The sequence below is a fragment of the Pseudophryne corroboree genome, chromosome 10 (genome assembly GCF_028390025.1).
Source record: "Pseudophryne corroboree isolate aPseCor3 chromosome 10, aPseCor3.hap2, whole genome shotgun sequence".
NCBI lineage: Eukaryota > Metazoa > Chordata > Amphibia > Anura > Myobatrachidae > Pseudophryne > Pseudophryne corroboree.
In genome coordinates, this window is record NC_086453.1 from 163,720,777 (window position 1) to 163,736,438 (window position 15,662).

General features: G+C 47.2%; 1 protein-coding gene across 2 annotated transcripts in view; it reads left to right on the plus strand.

Moving 5' to 3' along the window:
* The window catches only part of CBL (Cbl proto-oncogene), a 334,599-nt gene that overhangs the window by 184,213 nt on the left and 134,724 nt on the right, over window positions 1–15,662 (plus strand). For both annotated transcript variants that reach the window (XM_063942916.1, XM_063942917.1), the window contains exons 10-11: window positions 5,616–5,747; window positions 5,856–6,218. In XM_063942916.1, coding sequence (XP_063798986.1) covers window positions 5,616–5,747; window positions 5,856–6,218 — 495 coding nt within the window. The remainder of the gene's footprint in view (window positions 1–5,615; window positions 5,748–5,855; window positions 6,219–15,662) is intronic.

Sequence of the window (15,662 nt, forward strand, 5' to 3'; positions counted from 1 at the left end):
GTGCAGCCCAAGCTTTTCTATTTTTGTGAGCATTCAGCGCCTGGCAGTCCAGGGGGATACCAGCACTGATGCTCCTACACCCCCACCGGGCCGCAATACCACAAGGGTCGGATATTTTGTTTGGATTCCCTGGCACACTTTTTTACTAGAGGAGGCACAGGGGACACTCAGGACTGCACCGGATACATACGAGGGGGGGCAGGGGGGGTAAGTAAGGCTGGCTCCTGCTTGAAGGACCCGCGCATTGCACAGTCCTATGCCTCCGATCCCGGGAGATAGACCGGCATCACTGACGTGCTCCCAGACCATGGCATGCCCTGTGGACGACCTAGACCACCAGGGCTTTATGTAATCTGGCATTGGGGACCCTCAATACAGGCAAGGAGTACTGGTTGTGGAAGTCGGCAAAGGGGAGGTCAGCCCAGGCTGCTATTCAACTGCGGTCTTCCCGCCCGGGGCTTCTGCTCCTCCATCCTCCTTCACAGAGCCGCTGGTCAGCCATAGCTTAGCTCTACAGGTCTCCAGAAGCTTTGAGCTGAGTCAGTATACCTGTCCTCACTGTCAGGTTATATACAGCACTGCATCCTACCAGCCTTCTCCACATGGCTTTGTAGTTGATCTCAGTGCCCATTGCAGTTAAAATTGTGTTTCTGCCTTGTTTGTGACTTATACTAGTTATGCTTGTACTTTTATCTTGCCTCTCTGTACATTATAATTGCTTTCACTGTACTTTCACTGTTATTAAGTAACCCTTGATAACTGGTATGTTTTGGGTTTAATCTGCCTCACATTACATTGTATTTGTAAATGCTCTTTGTCACATACTGTTCCAGTTGCAAACTGACCATTACCATATTGTGTGTGTACACGCCTTAGTCATGTCTAGCAAAAGCAAGGCTTGTAGCATGCAATACCTGTAAAATGGAGGTTTTACCTCCAGGATTTATCACAGGATGGTCAGTGCACAGCTTGTTTGGTGCCTCTGAGCACCTCGGCCCCCCACCTGGTTCCAGTTTAAAGCCTCCATAAGCTTCTCTTTCTACTCTACTGGCAAAGATTGCTGACCATATTGGTACCCCTCCTGTGGCTCCCCCTATGGGTTTACCACATCCAGTATAACCCACAATGGCTCCCCCTGTGGGCTTCCAGCAGCCACTACAGCCTGTTTATCAGGCTATTGCAGCGCCACTCATCCAGACTCCTTCTCTAACTCTGTACAGAATTTGGCTGCTTCCTCTGCTGCACTTTTAGCACTTAGTACAGGGCCAGGTAGCACTGCCTGCACACCTACTGCCACTAAGCATACTGTCCACATGTTTTCCGAGAAGTCAGGAATTCGTGACTTGGGGGGGAAAAAACTGCACATTTTGAATAGGTCGGAACCCCTTCCGACCAAAATGTCAGAAGCTTCCATCTTTCCGACAAGACGGCAGCTTCCGACAGCTATTGAATACACCCCTGTGCCTTCCTCAAAGTCTATGCCACTCTCTGATTCTGAAGAATCATCTGCTCCTGCAAATCGAAGTGAGATTTCTGATGCAGAATTCCCCTGCATTAATCAGGGCAATTAAATTGTCACATCAACTAGAAGACAATGAACTAGCCCCTATGACTAAGGATCCTCTGCACAAGCGGCAGAGGGTAGTGGTAGCTGTGTTTCCGCACTCGGATCACTTCTCGGAAGCTAGGGATGATGATGCCTGGAAAACTCTTAAGAAATGTACGGTTCCTAAAAGGCTCAGATCCTTTTAACTGTTACACGCAACTGATTATGCAAAATTGGAAAATCCACCTAAGGTAGATGATCATGTGACACATTTAATTAAAAGTTCCATCCTCCCTATCCAGACTGCATCCTCTCTTAAAAAACTACCAGATAGACAACTGGATGAGTGTCTTAAATTTTTGTACTCCCTTACAGGAGCCACAGCCAGACCGATTACGGCTACTGCCTGGGTGGCTAAAGGCATAGAAACTTAGGGGTATATTCAATTGAAGTCGAAACTGCAGTCTTGTCTGAAAAACGGTAGTTTTCAACTTTTTCAGGACCTATTCAATCCCCAGCTTTTTTTATACGACAAATCAGGGAATTTGAGTTGTCAGAAAGCACGTGGATCGGCGGAATGGCTGCCATTCCACATGCTTCTGTCGGAAACGGGGCCAAATCCGACAGGTTTCCGACCATCTCAATCTGACTTTAAAAAAGCCAGATGGAGATGAGGGTGCTGAGATGGGGGAGAGCAGCGGTTACAGCAGTGTAGCCGGAGGATGGGTTACCACCGCCACTCACGGAAGCGAGGTCCCGCTTGCTGGAGCTGGGTGGACGCTACTGTGAGGTCTGGCTTGTTGCAGGAGTTCACACGTTTTAAATACATGCAGTGCAGCGTAGCCGGAGGATGGGGCACTGCCGCAGCTCACGGCAGCAACCACCCGGCTCCAGCAAGCGAAGTCCCGCTTGCTGGAGCTGGGTGGACACTGCTGTGATGTCTGACGGCGGTGCCCCATCCTCCGACTAAGCTTCTGTAGCCACTGCTCTCCCCCTCTCAGCACCTTCATCTCAATCTGACTTTTTTGAAGTCTGATTTGAGATGGTCATTGAATAGGTCCTGTCGGATCCATTCCGACAAATTCATGTCGGAGTGGATCAGACTTCAATTGAATAGACCCCTATGGCTGACAAACTTGAACACCGTTTCATGTCTGAGCCTACCACAGAACATTTCTCTTATTGCCAATATTAGGAATGCAGCCTATTACATTGGTGAAGCTGGGTTGTATTCTGTTCTGTTATCCTCCAAAGCTTCCGCTGTTTCCATTGTAGCATACCGCGTAGTGTGGCTACGTTCCTGGAAAGTGGATTCGGACGCCTAGAAGGCCCTGGAAGCTCTACTGTACATGGGCGTTTTTCTGTTTGGATCCGAACTGGACAAGATTATTGAAACCGGTAACCTCCAATATAGCTTGTCTACCTTCGCCTTTCTCGGACTTGGTCCTTTCGGACAAGGACAAGGGTCAGACCTTTCCAAGACAAGCACACAGTGCCAAGTGGGCCTGGGCAGCTAGATGTCCAGCTACCAAGCCAGAGGATAAAACTGCAGCCTGACAGTCCCAGGCTGGGTGGCAGACTTCTTCCATTCACCCTTGCATGGTGTGAAATTACTACAGACTCCTGGGTACAAGAAGTTGTCTCTCATGGGTACGCTCTCTCCTTTCTGAAGATTCCTCCCAAACAGTACTTTCCTACCACTCGACAGACCCCGGGAAAGCTCCGGCACTGAAGGGAGTCATTCTATCCTTGCTACAGTCGAGTGTCGTTATCCCTGTTCCACAGTCTCAACAGGGCCAGGGATTCTATTCTACACTTTTTTTGGTTCAGAAACCAAATGGGTCATACCGTCCCATCCTGAATCTGTAGTTGCTCAAACAATACCTCAAGGTACCCAAATTTCGTATGTAGACGCTCTTTTCCATTGTCCTGGCTATGCATCCTGGGCATTATATATTCTCCCTGGATGTACAGGATGCATACCTTCATGTACCTATAGTACCCTGTCATCAAAATATCTCCGCTGTGTCATCCTACGGCCCTTTGGGCAGTCCACTGCTCTCAGGGGTATTCACCAAGCTCATGGCTGTGATGGCGGCTCACCTCCAGCAACAGGGAACTAAAATACTCCCTTACTTAAACAACCTCCTTCTAGAGCAGTCTCCAGAGGTTCTGTACAGTCACCTCTAGGTGACAATGTCATTTCTGCAGAGTCATGGATGGCTGATCAGTTAAGCCAAATCGTTGCTCATTCTGTCTCAGAGGATGCTTCACCTCTGTGCAGTACTGAATGCCCACGTACAACGCATCTTCCTTCCTCTGGACAAGGTGGCAGCAGTACAGTTGCTTATCCGCAACCTACTTCACAGGCAAAGGGTTTTGATCCATTCGCCAATGCAGACCATAGGTTCCATGTTATCCACCTTCAACATGGTGGAATACGCCAAATTTGACTTTAGACCTCTATAGCACCTTATACACTCCATATGGATAGATCTACCACAACAGATCAAATCTTAGACATTGATTCTGTTCTAATTGTGACTTCACCCATCCAACCTGGACAAGGGGCAACCATTCTGGATTCCTCACTGGTCTCATCACGGATGCTAGTCTCCTGCGGTTGGGAGGTGTCACAGGCAGTCACTCCTTTCAGGGTCACTGTTCTCTGATGTAAAGGGAACTCCCAATCAATGTACTGTAACTTTAGGCAGTATACCGGGCCCATTAAAAGTTCTCCGGGCCCATTAAAAGTTCTCCGGTACAAATCCAGTCAGACAATGCCACGGCAGTGGCTTTTATAAATCGACAGAGGCAATCGCAGTGCGGCAGTGATGCTGGATGTACAGTAACTCGGATTCTCGTCTGGGTTGAATTCCAGCTTCCGGCCATCTCCGTAATGTATTAGTTCCGCAATATAGTCATTCTGGGAGTACTCAACTGGGAAGCAGACTTTCTCGGTTGACAGGATATTCACGCCTGTTGCTCCTTGTGTTCTTTCCTTGGTTCTTCAGGCCTTACAACAAAAGCCTTTTTAACTACCGGTATTTGAAATGGTGGACCTCAAGTGGTTAACCGCTAAGACTTTCTACTGGCCATAGCTTCAGTCCAAAGAGTCTCTGACCTGGGAGCACTCGCCTGTGCCCCCCCCCCCCCCCCTTTCACCAGAACCGGGCGGTCCTTCGTACAAAACGTGGATACCTACCTAAAGTAGTGTCTAAATTCCACAACGACGAACCAATTGTGGTACCGCCCTTCCAGGAGCCTGGTCTTTCACGAGAAGAAGCCGTGCTGGATGTGGTCTGTGCTCTACGTGGACCGTAATAGTTCAAATTGGAAAACAGATTCCTTATGCATCCTCTATGAATTCCACAAGTGGTGCTGGCCCGCCAATAAGCAAACGTTGGCACGTTGGATCCGCATGACCATTTCACAGGCTTATGCACAGGCTGATCTTCCTGTTCAAAGTACAGTCTCTGCTCACTCTACTCACTCTGTGAGTCCTTTGTGGGCAGCACACCATGGAGCGTCTGCTGAACAACTCTGTAAGGCTGCTACTTGGTCTTCTGCTCTCACGTTTCTTAGGTTCTATGCCTTTATTTACGTTTGCCTCCCAGGATGCAACCTTTGGCCGCGATGTCCTTCTTTCAGCATAGGAGCATTCCCTCCCTGTTTCAACTGCTTTGGGACATCCCAAGGTTATCCCTGTGGAGATCATGGACCCCGAAGAAGAAAAGAGTTGTGGTAAAACTTACCTTCGTCAACTCTTTTTCTTCGAGGTCCGTGGTTTGCCTTTCCGGTCACCTGTTCCCTTCTCTTCTGAGTGTTTTCCTGTGTGTACCATTCTTCCTTCTCTCCTCTCTCCAGCTCCTTGTTTGGGCTTGTTAACCAAAACTGATCCCGGGGCGGGCTATGAAGGGAGAGGTGCCCAGTGCATTCTGGGAGGCTCACAAGCTTATGCTGTTCGGTGCCAGTCCTGGTCTCCACCAGCCATACCCAAAGTTCCCCATGGACCTCGAAGAAAAAGTTAATGAAGGTAAGTTTTACCATAACATTCTTTTTTTTGTAGGTTGAGAGACCCCCATCGCCTTTGTCTGTTGCCCCACAAACTGCCCTACCACCTGTTCCGCCTCGTTTAGATTTGCTGCAACAAAGAACCCCAAATTCCCCAGGTGCTTGTAGCCCGTCAGTCAGCTGTAAGGTAAGGTTTGTTGTTTTGTGGGTTTTTTTTTAAATGCTTAAATTCTTACTTTAAATCTTTAATCAGATGTGACTGATCTGTAGTCTTTCTTGTTTTGTGATCATCCAGGTTTCTAGTAGTTTACATCACAAAGACAAACCATTGCCTGTCCCCCCAACACTTCGAGACCTCCCACCTCCTCCACCCCCAGACAGACCACATTCAATGGTGGGGGACAACCGTCCCCAGAGGAGACCTCTTCCTTCCACCCCTTCAGAAAAGCCACTTTTATTTTCCTCAAGCCGTCCTGCAGACCCTTGGCATGTGCGTTCTGTACCCAAAGCTCCAACACCCAATCTTACTCCTAGTGATCCATGGGCAGGAGGAAAGGATCTTCCTAACAGAAACTCCCTGCCCTTCACGTTGCCTTCACATGTAGAGGAGAAAAGGGACTGCCATGGTAGCACACAGAGCTTGGACAGCACGGGTACAGTAAGTAATGTTTTTCTACAGAAAGGAACACTATTCATGCCTCCACTGATTTTCTCTATCATCCATCGGGGGGATGCTGCGCACTTACTGCTGGGTTAGAGTTTGTGAGTATGGAGTTTGGCACAGAGCTATAAAAAGAACTAACCCTCTTGCCACAGGAGAAAAACCCTCAGTTTTAGTTTTGTTCCGTGGAGTGCAGGCACAGTTTGTTTGTTTGTTTGTTTGTTTGTTTGTTTTCTGCAGCTAGTAGCTATGTTTATTTTTATTTTGCTTTTAGAACTATGCTTATTCCCTGTGCAAAGGCAACAAGCATATAAGTACTGAGGTTATTTAGATAGGGATTCTGTGAGACTTAAGGCCCATACACATTAGACGATGTCGCTCTGTGAGCGACATCGTCGAACGTTTCCCCCTCCCGGGCCGGCCGGTCGGCGGCCGCCTGTACGCACTGAGCGATATGACCGCTCATATCGCTCAGTGACGTCACGCCCCCGCCAGCCCTGCATGAAGGTCGTGGACGACAGTCCACATCCTTCATGCATGCCCTACCGACAGCGACGATCGTTGCCGACCCGCGGGGCCGCGCATCGTTCGTCGCTGGCGGCATACACACTTAACGATATAATGAGTGACGTCGCTCAAGGAGGGGGAAAATGAGCGACGTCGCTCATTATATCGTTAAGTGTGTATGGACCTTTATTCTCACTCCATCTGGTCTCTGGGGAGTCACCATACCGCTGGGTCACTGGGACTCTTCCCTCCAGACCACAGCACTGAGAAGGCGTTGGGGTCCGGTAGGACAGCCACAGCCTTCTATATGACGTTGGGCTGGACCCTAATTGTGTGTTACTCTACCGGGTTCCCTGGTCCACTGCTGGCGCGCGGTTGTTGTTAACAGCCGCCGCTTCCACTACCCACTCATGTATAGCAGTTGGGAGAGCATGTCGGGCCGTACTTTTAGCGAAGACCTGCTATTCTTCCCGGATACTGCACAGCTTTAGAAAAGCACTGCGCCAGTATGATGGGAAGTACAGTACCCTTCCTCTGCGTCTTTTTCCCACTCTCCAGCAGTATGTAGCGCCACCCACTTGATACTCTGTGGGCGTGCTGTGATGGTAGAGAGGAAAACTGCCTCCATTTTAGTCAGCTGCTACCCAGACAGAGGAACAGGTGCCATAGCAATTTGCAGCACACTGGGGGACGCTTTAAGGAGAAGCAGTTAGTTTCCCAGTGGTCAGGATCCCGACAGCCAAGGGGAGCCCGGATTCTCCAGTCGGGGGAATTAGTGTGGGGAGCACAGCGAGCCCACTGTGCTCGATGTCTGGATTCCAGAGTGGGCCTTATGACCGCTGGAATCCCATACTGAATCCGCTTGAGGATTTTTTTCTTTTTTTTTTGGGGGGGGGGGGTTTGCTGGCAGATCTCGCAACAAGTATCACAGGGCTAGATCAGTTATCTGTATCAGCTCTTCTCTCTCGTCTACTTTTTCTATTTAATATTACTGTTTAGTCTGAGAACAATAGTAGGTCTAGATAAGAATTTAGTTTCAGCCCTCTTTTTCAGTCACTGTACTCACAGGTGGTGTGTGTATATGTATCTCTCTCTCTCTCTCTCTCTCTCCCTATATATATATATATATATATATATATATATATATATATATATATATATATATATATATATATATATATATATCTCTCTCTCTCTATCTGTATACACACACACAGTGGTAGAACCCAGCGCCTTCTCTGTTAATATAATTTCCGAGTGAAATCTAAATAATAATATGCGTACCGCATTCCATGTGTATTCAGGACTGTAGTGTAAACCGTATTTCTCCTGGTCACGATCTTCTGGCTAAGTACCCTGATTATTCCTAAACTGTTGCCGAATGTAAGTATAGGCAGCCTTTATTCGGCAACAATTCAGGAATAATCAGGGTCCCCATTCATGAACCACGGGAGAAGAATGCCCTAAAGAAACTTATTACATGCAAAAATTACAAGTCCTGAGGGTACTTATTTTTAAACTACCTTAGGTTGCAGGCACACCACTTTGTCTATTAACCTGACACTGGGTGCATTATATAACCATCTGCATAATTACTAGAGACGTGCACCGGAATTTTTTTGGGTTTTGGATTCGGACGCGTTTTGGCAAAACCTCCCTGAAATTTTTTTGTCGTATTCGGATGTGTTTTGGATTCGGGTGGTTTTTTTTCAAAAACAGCTTAAATCATAGAATTTGGTGGTGATTTTGATCCTATAGTGTTGTTAACCTCAATAACCACAATTTCCACTCATTTCCAGTCTATTCTGAACACCTCATAAGACTATTTTTAGTCCTAAAATTTGCACCGACGTCGCTGGATGACTAAGCTAAGCGACCCAAGATGGCGGCACAAACACCTGGCCCATCTAGGAGTGGCACTGCAGTGTCAGACAGGATGGCACTTAAAAATAATTGGCCCCAAACAGCACATGATGCAAAGAAAAGAGAAAAAGAGGTGCACTGTGGTCGCTGGACGGCTAAGCTAAGCGACACAAACACCTCAATATCACAGGAATTATTTGTTCTAATCAATGGTATTATTGGTCGGAATCACTGGAAGAAAATGACAAAATCACAGGAATTATTTGGCAAGATCACTGTAATTAATTAATTATAAATCCCTGATATTAATTGGTAAAAGCTCGCTATCGCCTGCCTAGTGAAGTGGAATCTAGATGGGATTTTGTACCGGGGACACAATAACTTCATCAATTGTCTAAATCCCACTGCACTAATGGCGGAAAACGGGCACACGTCTAACAGCGCACTGATTATCCTGAGAACGGATTATACTGGTCACTGATGATACTACGGAGAACTGACACTGAGCAGCGAGAACAGCATTGGACTATTGTACAGTAGTATACTGGTCACCACAATGCGACACTGAGCACAGATATTGAGCACTGATCAGGATGCTAGAACAGAGTTTGACACGGAGCTGCAAGATGGCCTACTGTACTGTACTACTATAATTATATACTGGTGGTCCCCAGTCCCCACAATGCAGCACACTGAGCACAGATATGGAGCGTTTTCAGACAAAGAACGTAGATATTTTCAGCACACTGAGCACAGAGATTTTCAGCACACTGAGCACAGATTACGGAGCTTTTCAGGGAGAGAACGCAGCCACGTCCTCTCCGTTCAATCTCCAATGCACGAGTGAAAATGGCAGCGACGCGCGGCTCTTTATATAGAATACGGATCTCGCGAGAATCCGACAGCAGGATGATGACGTTCGGCCGCGTTTGGGTTGACCGAGCAAGGCGGGAAGATCCGAGGCTGCCTCGGAGCCGTGTAAAATAGGTGAAATTCGGGGGGGAGGGGGGGGGGGTTAGGATCTTGAGAAACCGAACCCGCTCATCTCTAATTACTAACCACATCTGTAAATTTCCGCATAAGCACACCTTTCTATATTTGGCAATATTACACTATTTTTGCTCTTCTAATCTCCTTACGGTCCACAGAAGATCGTGACCAGGAGAAATACGGTTTACACTACAGGCCTGAATACACATGGAATGCGGTACGCATATTATTATTTAAATTTCACTCTGAAATTATGTAACACAGAAGGCGCTGGGTTCTACCACTTTGTATATCTAACCTGCCTGGACTTTGGAAATAGAGTCCACACAAGAGAACCTTTCTAGCGGCCCCCCTAAATTGGGGAAGTATTTTTGAACTTGGATTTTGATACACAACTATTTAATTAACTTTTGAACATTAGTCTTGTTACCTAGGTAGCAGCGCTATTTACACTATTGTTTCTATAATAAAATATATATATATATATATATATTTCTCTCTCTCTCTCTCTCTCTCTCTCTCTCCCCCTCCCTCTCTATAGACATAGATATATGTATAGATAGAGATAGAGAGATGTATATAATATACACACACATGAGTCGGTACTCCTCAACTCACATACCAATGGGCCCCCGTGCCAGTTCATATGAACAAATGCACACTCCAATAAAGATCGGCACTGGGAGCACTTTCAGCTGGTAAAAAGACTTGTATTCACAGCAACAGCTGTTTCAAGGTCCAAGCACCTTCCTCAGGCAGAAATACAAAAGTACAAGACAAACGCACAGTGAAAACTTACCCTCCTAAGTAACCTCAGAAGTGCCCGCCACCGTGTCCTCACCACGAGTTCCTGCTACCGGATCTGGAGTCGCTGCGTCACTTCCGGTGATCGCGTCACTGTTGTCATGGCGATCTGCCGCTTGCTGTTCACCATGTCCCTGATGCGCGTCACTGGGTGCCGGCTGCACTTCCTCCTCAATCAGGAATCGAGGGGGGGGGAGGGGCTGGTGCGGGCAGCATTTCTGTAAATACACACAACCTAAAACCACAGTAACAACAAATGCAGAAAACTTAGAGGGAATGGCATGCAGTGCAATATAATTAAGGCACCAAAAGCGATCGTTTGCTCAGTTGGCAGACAGATACCGACACGGACTCTGACTCCAGTGTCGACTACAGTGATACCAGATTAGATCCAAAATTGGCAAAGAGCATTCGGTACATGATTATGGCGATAAGATGTATTACATATCTCGGAAGACCCTCTTGTTCCTGATAAAAGGGTCTGTATGTATAAGGGAAAGAAACCTGAGGTAATGTTTCCTCCCTCTCATGAACTGAACACTCTATTTGAAAAGGTTTGGGAAAATCCTGCAAAAAGTTTCAGATTCCCAAAAGGATTCAGGTGGCGTATCCATTTCCGTTGGGGGGATAGGGAAAAGTGTGAGTCAAGAGCATTGTGGATTCATCAATGGAATGCTGATGCTGATTCTAAGAGAAATATGGAGTCTCTAGCATATAAAGGTGGTGTCTTGTTTGGTGACGGTCTCGCTGATTTGGTATCTACGGCTACCGCTGGTAAGTTATCCTTTTTACCTTATGTTCCTGCACAACAAAAGAAAACACACCACTATCAGATGCAGTCCTTTCGGCCCAATAAATACAAGAAAGGCCAAGGTTCTTCCTTCCTTGCTAATAGAGGAAGGGGAAAAGGTAAAATATCACCGGCAGTGGCAGGTTCCCAGGAGCAGAAGTCCTCTCTGGCTTCTGCCAAATCCACCGCATGACGCTGGGACTCCTCTGCGGGAGTCCGCACCGGTGGGGGCATGTCTCAAATTCTTCAGTCAGTTCTGGGTTCGTTCGGCCCTGGACCCATGGGTTTTGGAAATAGTGTCCCAGGGGTACAAACTAGAGTTTCAAGACGTTCCCCCTTCCCGATTTTTCAAATCGGCCTTACCAACTTATCTTCCGGATAGGGAGGTGGTACCTGACGCAATGCAAAAGTTGTCAAAATCATTATCAAGGTTCCCCCGTCACAACAGGGAGAAGGATTTTATTCTAGCCTATTCGTGGTCCTGAAGCCGGACGGCTCGGTCAGACCAATCCTGAATCTAAAATCCCTCAATTTCTACCTAAGAAAAATCAAATTCAAGATGGAATCTCTCCGGGCAGTGATCTCCAGTCTGGAGGAAGGGGATTTTATGGTGTCGGTGGATATAAAGGATGCCTACTTGCATATTCCCATCTATCCTCCGCATCAGGCTTACCTGAGGTTTGCAGTTCAGGATTGTCATTACCAATTTCAAACGTTGCCGTTTGGTCTGTCCACGGATCCGAAGGTTTTCACCAAAGTAATGGCGGAAATTATGGTTCTCCTGCGCAAGCGAGGAATCAGAATTATCTCGTACTAGTATGATCTCCTGATAAAGGCGAGATCCAGGGACCAATTGCTGCAGAACATGTCGATCTGAAAGTTTTGCAACAACATGGTTGGCTCCTAAACGTGCCGAAATCACAGTTGATGCCGACGACGCGGCTGTCCTTTCTAGGAATGATTCTGGACACAGAATTACAGAGTTTTTCTTCCAGTGGAAAAGGCTCTGGAAATTCAGAACCTGGCCAAACCAATTCTGAAACCGGCAAGAGTGTCAATCCATCAATGCACTTGGTTGCTGGGGAAAATGGTGGCTTCTTGCGAGGCCATTCAGTTTGGCAGATTCCATGCCAGGGTGTTTCAGTGGGATCTGTTGGACAAGTGGTCCGGATCCCACCTTCACATGCACCGAAGGATAATCCGGTCTTCCAAGACCAGAATCTCGCTCCTGTGGTGGCTGAACAGCTCTCACCTCCTAGAGGGGCGCAGGTTCGGGATCCAGGACTGGATCCTAGTAACCACGGATGCGAGTCTCCGAGGCTGGGGTGCAGTCACACAGGGGGAAAACTTGTCTACACATAAACGTTCTGGAGTTATGGGCCATTTACAACGGCCTTCTTCAAGCGGAACATCTTCTGCGCAATCTGCCCATCCTGATTCAATTGGACAGTGTAACAGCAGTAACGTACATAACCGCCATGGCGGAACAAAAAGCAGAGCTGCAATGGCAGAGGCCACAAAAGTTCTCTGTTGGGCGGAAAAACATAGAAGCGCTCTGTCAGCAATCTTCATTCCAGGAGTGGACAACTGGGAAGCAGACTTCCTCAGCAGACACAATCTCCATCCAGGGGAGTGGGGTCTTTATCAAGAGGTCTTCACAGATGTGACAAGTCTTTGGGGAGTTCCTCAAATAGACATGATGGCGTCTCGTCTCAACAAGAAACTTGAGAGATATTGTTTCAGGTCGCAGGACCCTCAAGCAATAGTGGACGCCCTAGTAACACCATGAGTGTTTCAGTCGGTGTATGTATTCCCTCCGCTTCCTCTCATTCCGAAAGTACTAAAGATCATAAGAACAACAAAGGTTCAGGCGATCCTCATTGTTCCAGACTGGCCAAGGAAGGCTTGGTATCGAGATCTTCAGGAATTACTCATGGGAGATCCCTGGCACGCCTTCGTCAGTTCAGCCACAAGTGGGTTCACTCCCTGTTAGATCCCTGGGCAATAGATATTGTGTTTCAGGGATACAAGCTGGACTTTGAGAAGATGCCCCCTCACCGACGGCCCTGCCGGCTTCCCCCCACGAGAGGGAAACAGTGTTAACTGCAATCATAAATTGTATCTTCAACAGGTGGTCAAGGTTCCCCTCCAACAAGGAGGGGGTTATTATTCGATCATGTTGTAGTCCCGAAACCAGACGGTTCGGTCGAACCCATATTGAATTTAAAATCCCTGAACATATACCTGAAAGGATTCAAGTTCAAAATGGAATCGCTAAGAGCGGTTATTGCAAGCTTGAAAGGGGGAGATTTTATGGTGACTCGGGACATAAAGGATGCATACCTTTGATAAAGCTAAATATTTATCTTATAACATTCACTATATTGGTAAGAGACTTAGTACGCAATGGGCGTACGGGGTACCGTAAGGGTACGTACTTAGCGTAGCAGACGCTTGGCCGTGGTCGAGACGCACGAGCGACGCGTTCGCTCACGGCTTACGCTAGGTATCGAGCACGCTATAGGCGGTCCGAGTACCGTAATGCTACGCTACTAGCGTAGCGGACGCCGTGCCCACAAGAGGAACACGAGCGGCGCAGACGCTCACAGGATGACACACAGTAAACCTTGTATGCAACACAATGAAAGGATATGCTTATGCTGTAAACCTTATTACTGTAATATTACCACAATGTAACGCTGATTAACCCTTATCATATGAAAGCTGTTGGAGCGATTAAGACGCTCAGTATACCCTTAGCAATGTAATGATAAACACACAATACCTTGTAAGGTTCCAAAACCTTTACTAACGAGATTATAGTATGTAAAAGGGGAAAATACAGTTAACAGTTTATACACTACAGGCTAACATCAATATCTAAACATAATAACTACACATATACAATATACAACAGCGTAACAATAACAGAGAGAGAGAATGGCAAATACAAACAGAGAACAAGTTGGTTACAGAGAAACACTTACACACTGGGGAATGATCGCTGCGCAGTCCTGGTACCAGCTCTCAAGTTAGTCAGTGATGAAAACCTTTTGTGGAGAGTAGACTGAGCTGGCCCAAGCTGGCTGCCTTATATACACTGCATACAGTACACTACAAAGGGACCTACAATCTCATTGTTCATTGGACACCGGAATCTGTCCTCACATCATATCAAAAGGTCATAGGTTGATTCAAACAGGTGGGCTGTGACTATTTCATACTGCTCAGGTGGGAGGGAATCTCAGGATTCCCGCCGCATGGATAATGAACTGCAAATATAGTAAATGTCCATAAACTTCTTATAGACATAACTATTCGCAGGAGCGATTAATTTCTCTCAAACCAATACCGGAATGTTTCTAATAATATACTCTACCGTTGCATACTAAACACCACTGCTCAAAACCTGTCTGACCCTTCGTATCATGTAAAGAGGGATTTCTCTGTCCATAAACCAGTTACACTAAACAAACTTACTGATATTAAGGGGACCATAACCTACAAAATGCACTATTTGGATTAAATATGTTGCGATCGAGTCGCTCGCTAGACGCTTGCAAACTCCGCCGTAAATACACATCTCCATGCGCAGGAGACATCGGAGCGTCCCTTACGCAACCTGAGGGGATGTGTACGCACTGGGGAGTGGGTGCACGAGCAGCGGGCAAGCGCATGGGGTTAGTGCAAGGCATGAGAATAACGATATTTTTCGACTTTGACACCATGTCCCCATTTATCCACCTCATCAGGCGTACCTCAGAATTGCGGTACGGAATGGTCATTACCAATTTCAGACGTTGCCGTTGAGTCTCTCCACGGCCTTCAGAATATTCACCAAGGTAATGGCGGAAATGATGGTGCTCCTGCGGAAGCAAGGTGTCGCTATTATCACGTACTTGGACGATTTCCTCATAAAAGCGAGATCAAGAGAGCAGTGGCTGAACAGCGTATCACTTTCTCTGGAAGTGTAAAGGCAACACGGCTGGATTCTATATATTCCGAAGTCGCAGTTGGTTCCTACAGCTCATCTGCCTCTCCTAGGCATGATCCTAGACACAGACCAGAAAAGGGTTTATCTCCTGATAGAGCTCAGAAGCTCGTGACACTGGTTAGAAATCTATTAAAACCAAAACAGTTGTCAGATCATCACTGCACTCGAGTCCTGGGAAGGAGGGTGGCATCATTCGAGGCCATTCCCTTCGGCAGGTTCCATACGAGGATCTTCCAATGGGACTTACTGGACAAGTGGTCCGGATCACATCTTCGGACGCATCGGTTAATCACCCTATCCCCCAGAGCCAGGGTGTCTCATGTGGTGACTGCAGAGTGCTCACCTTCTCGAAGGTTGCAGATTCGGCATTCAGGCCTGGGTCCTGGTGACCACTGATGCAAGCCTCCGAGGGTGGGGGGCAGTCACACACTGAAGGAATTTCCAAGGGCTGTGGTCAAGGCAGGAGACTTGCCTTCACATTAATATCCTGAAA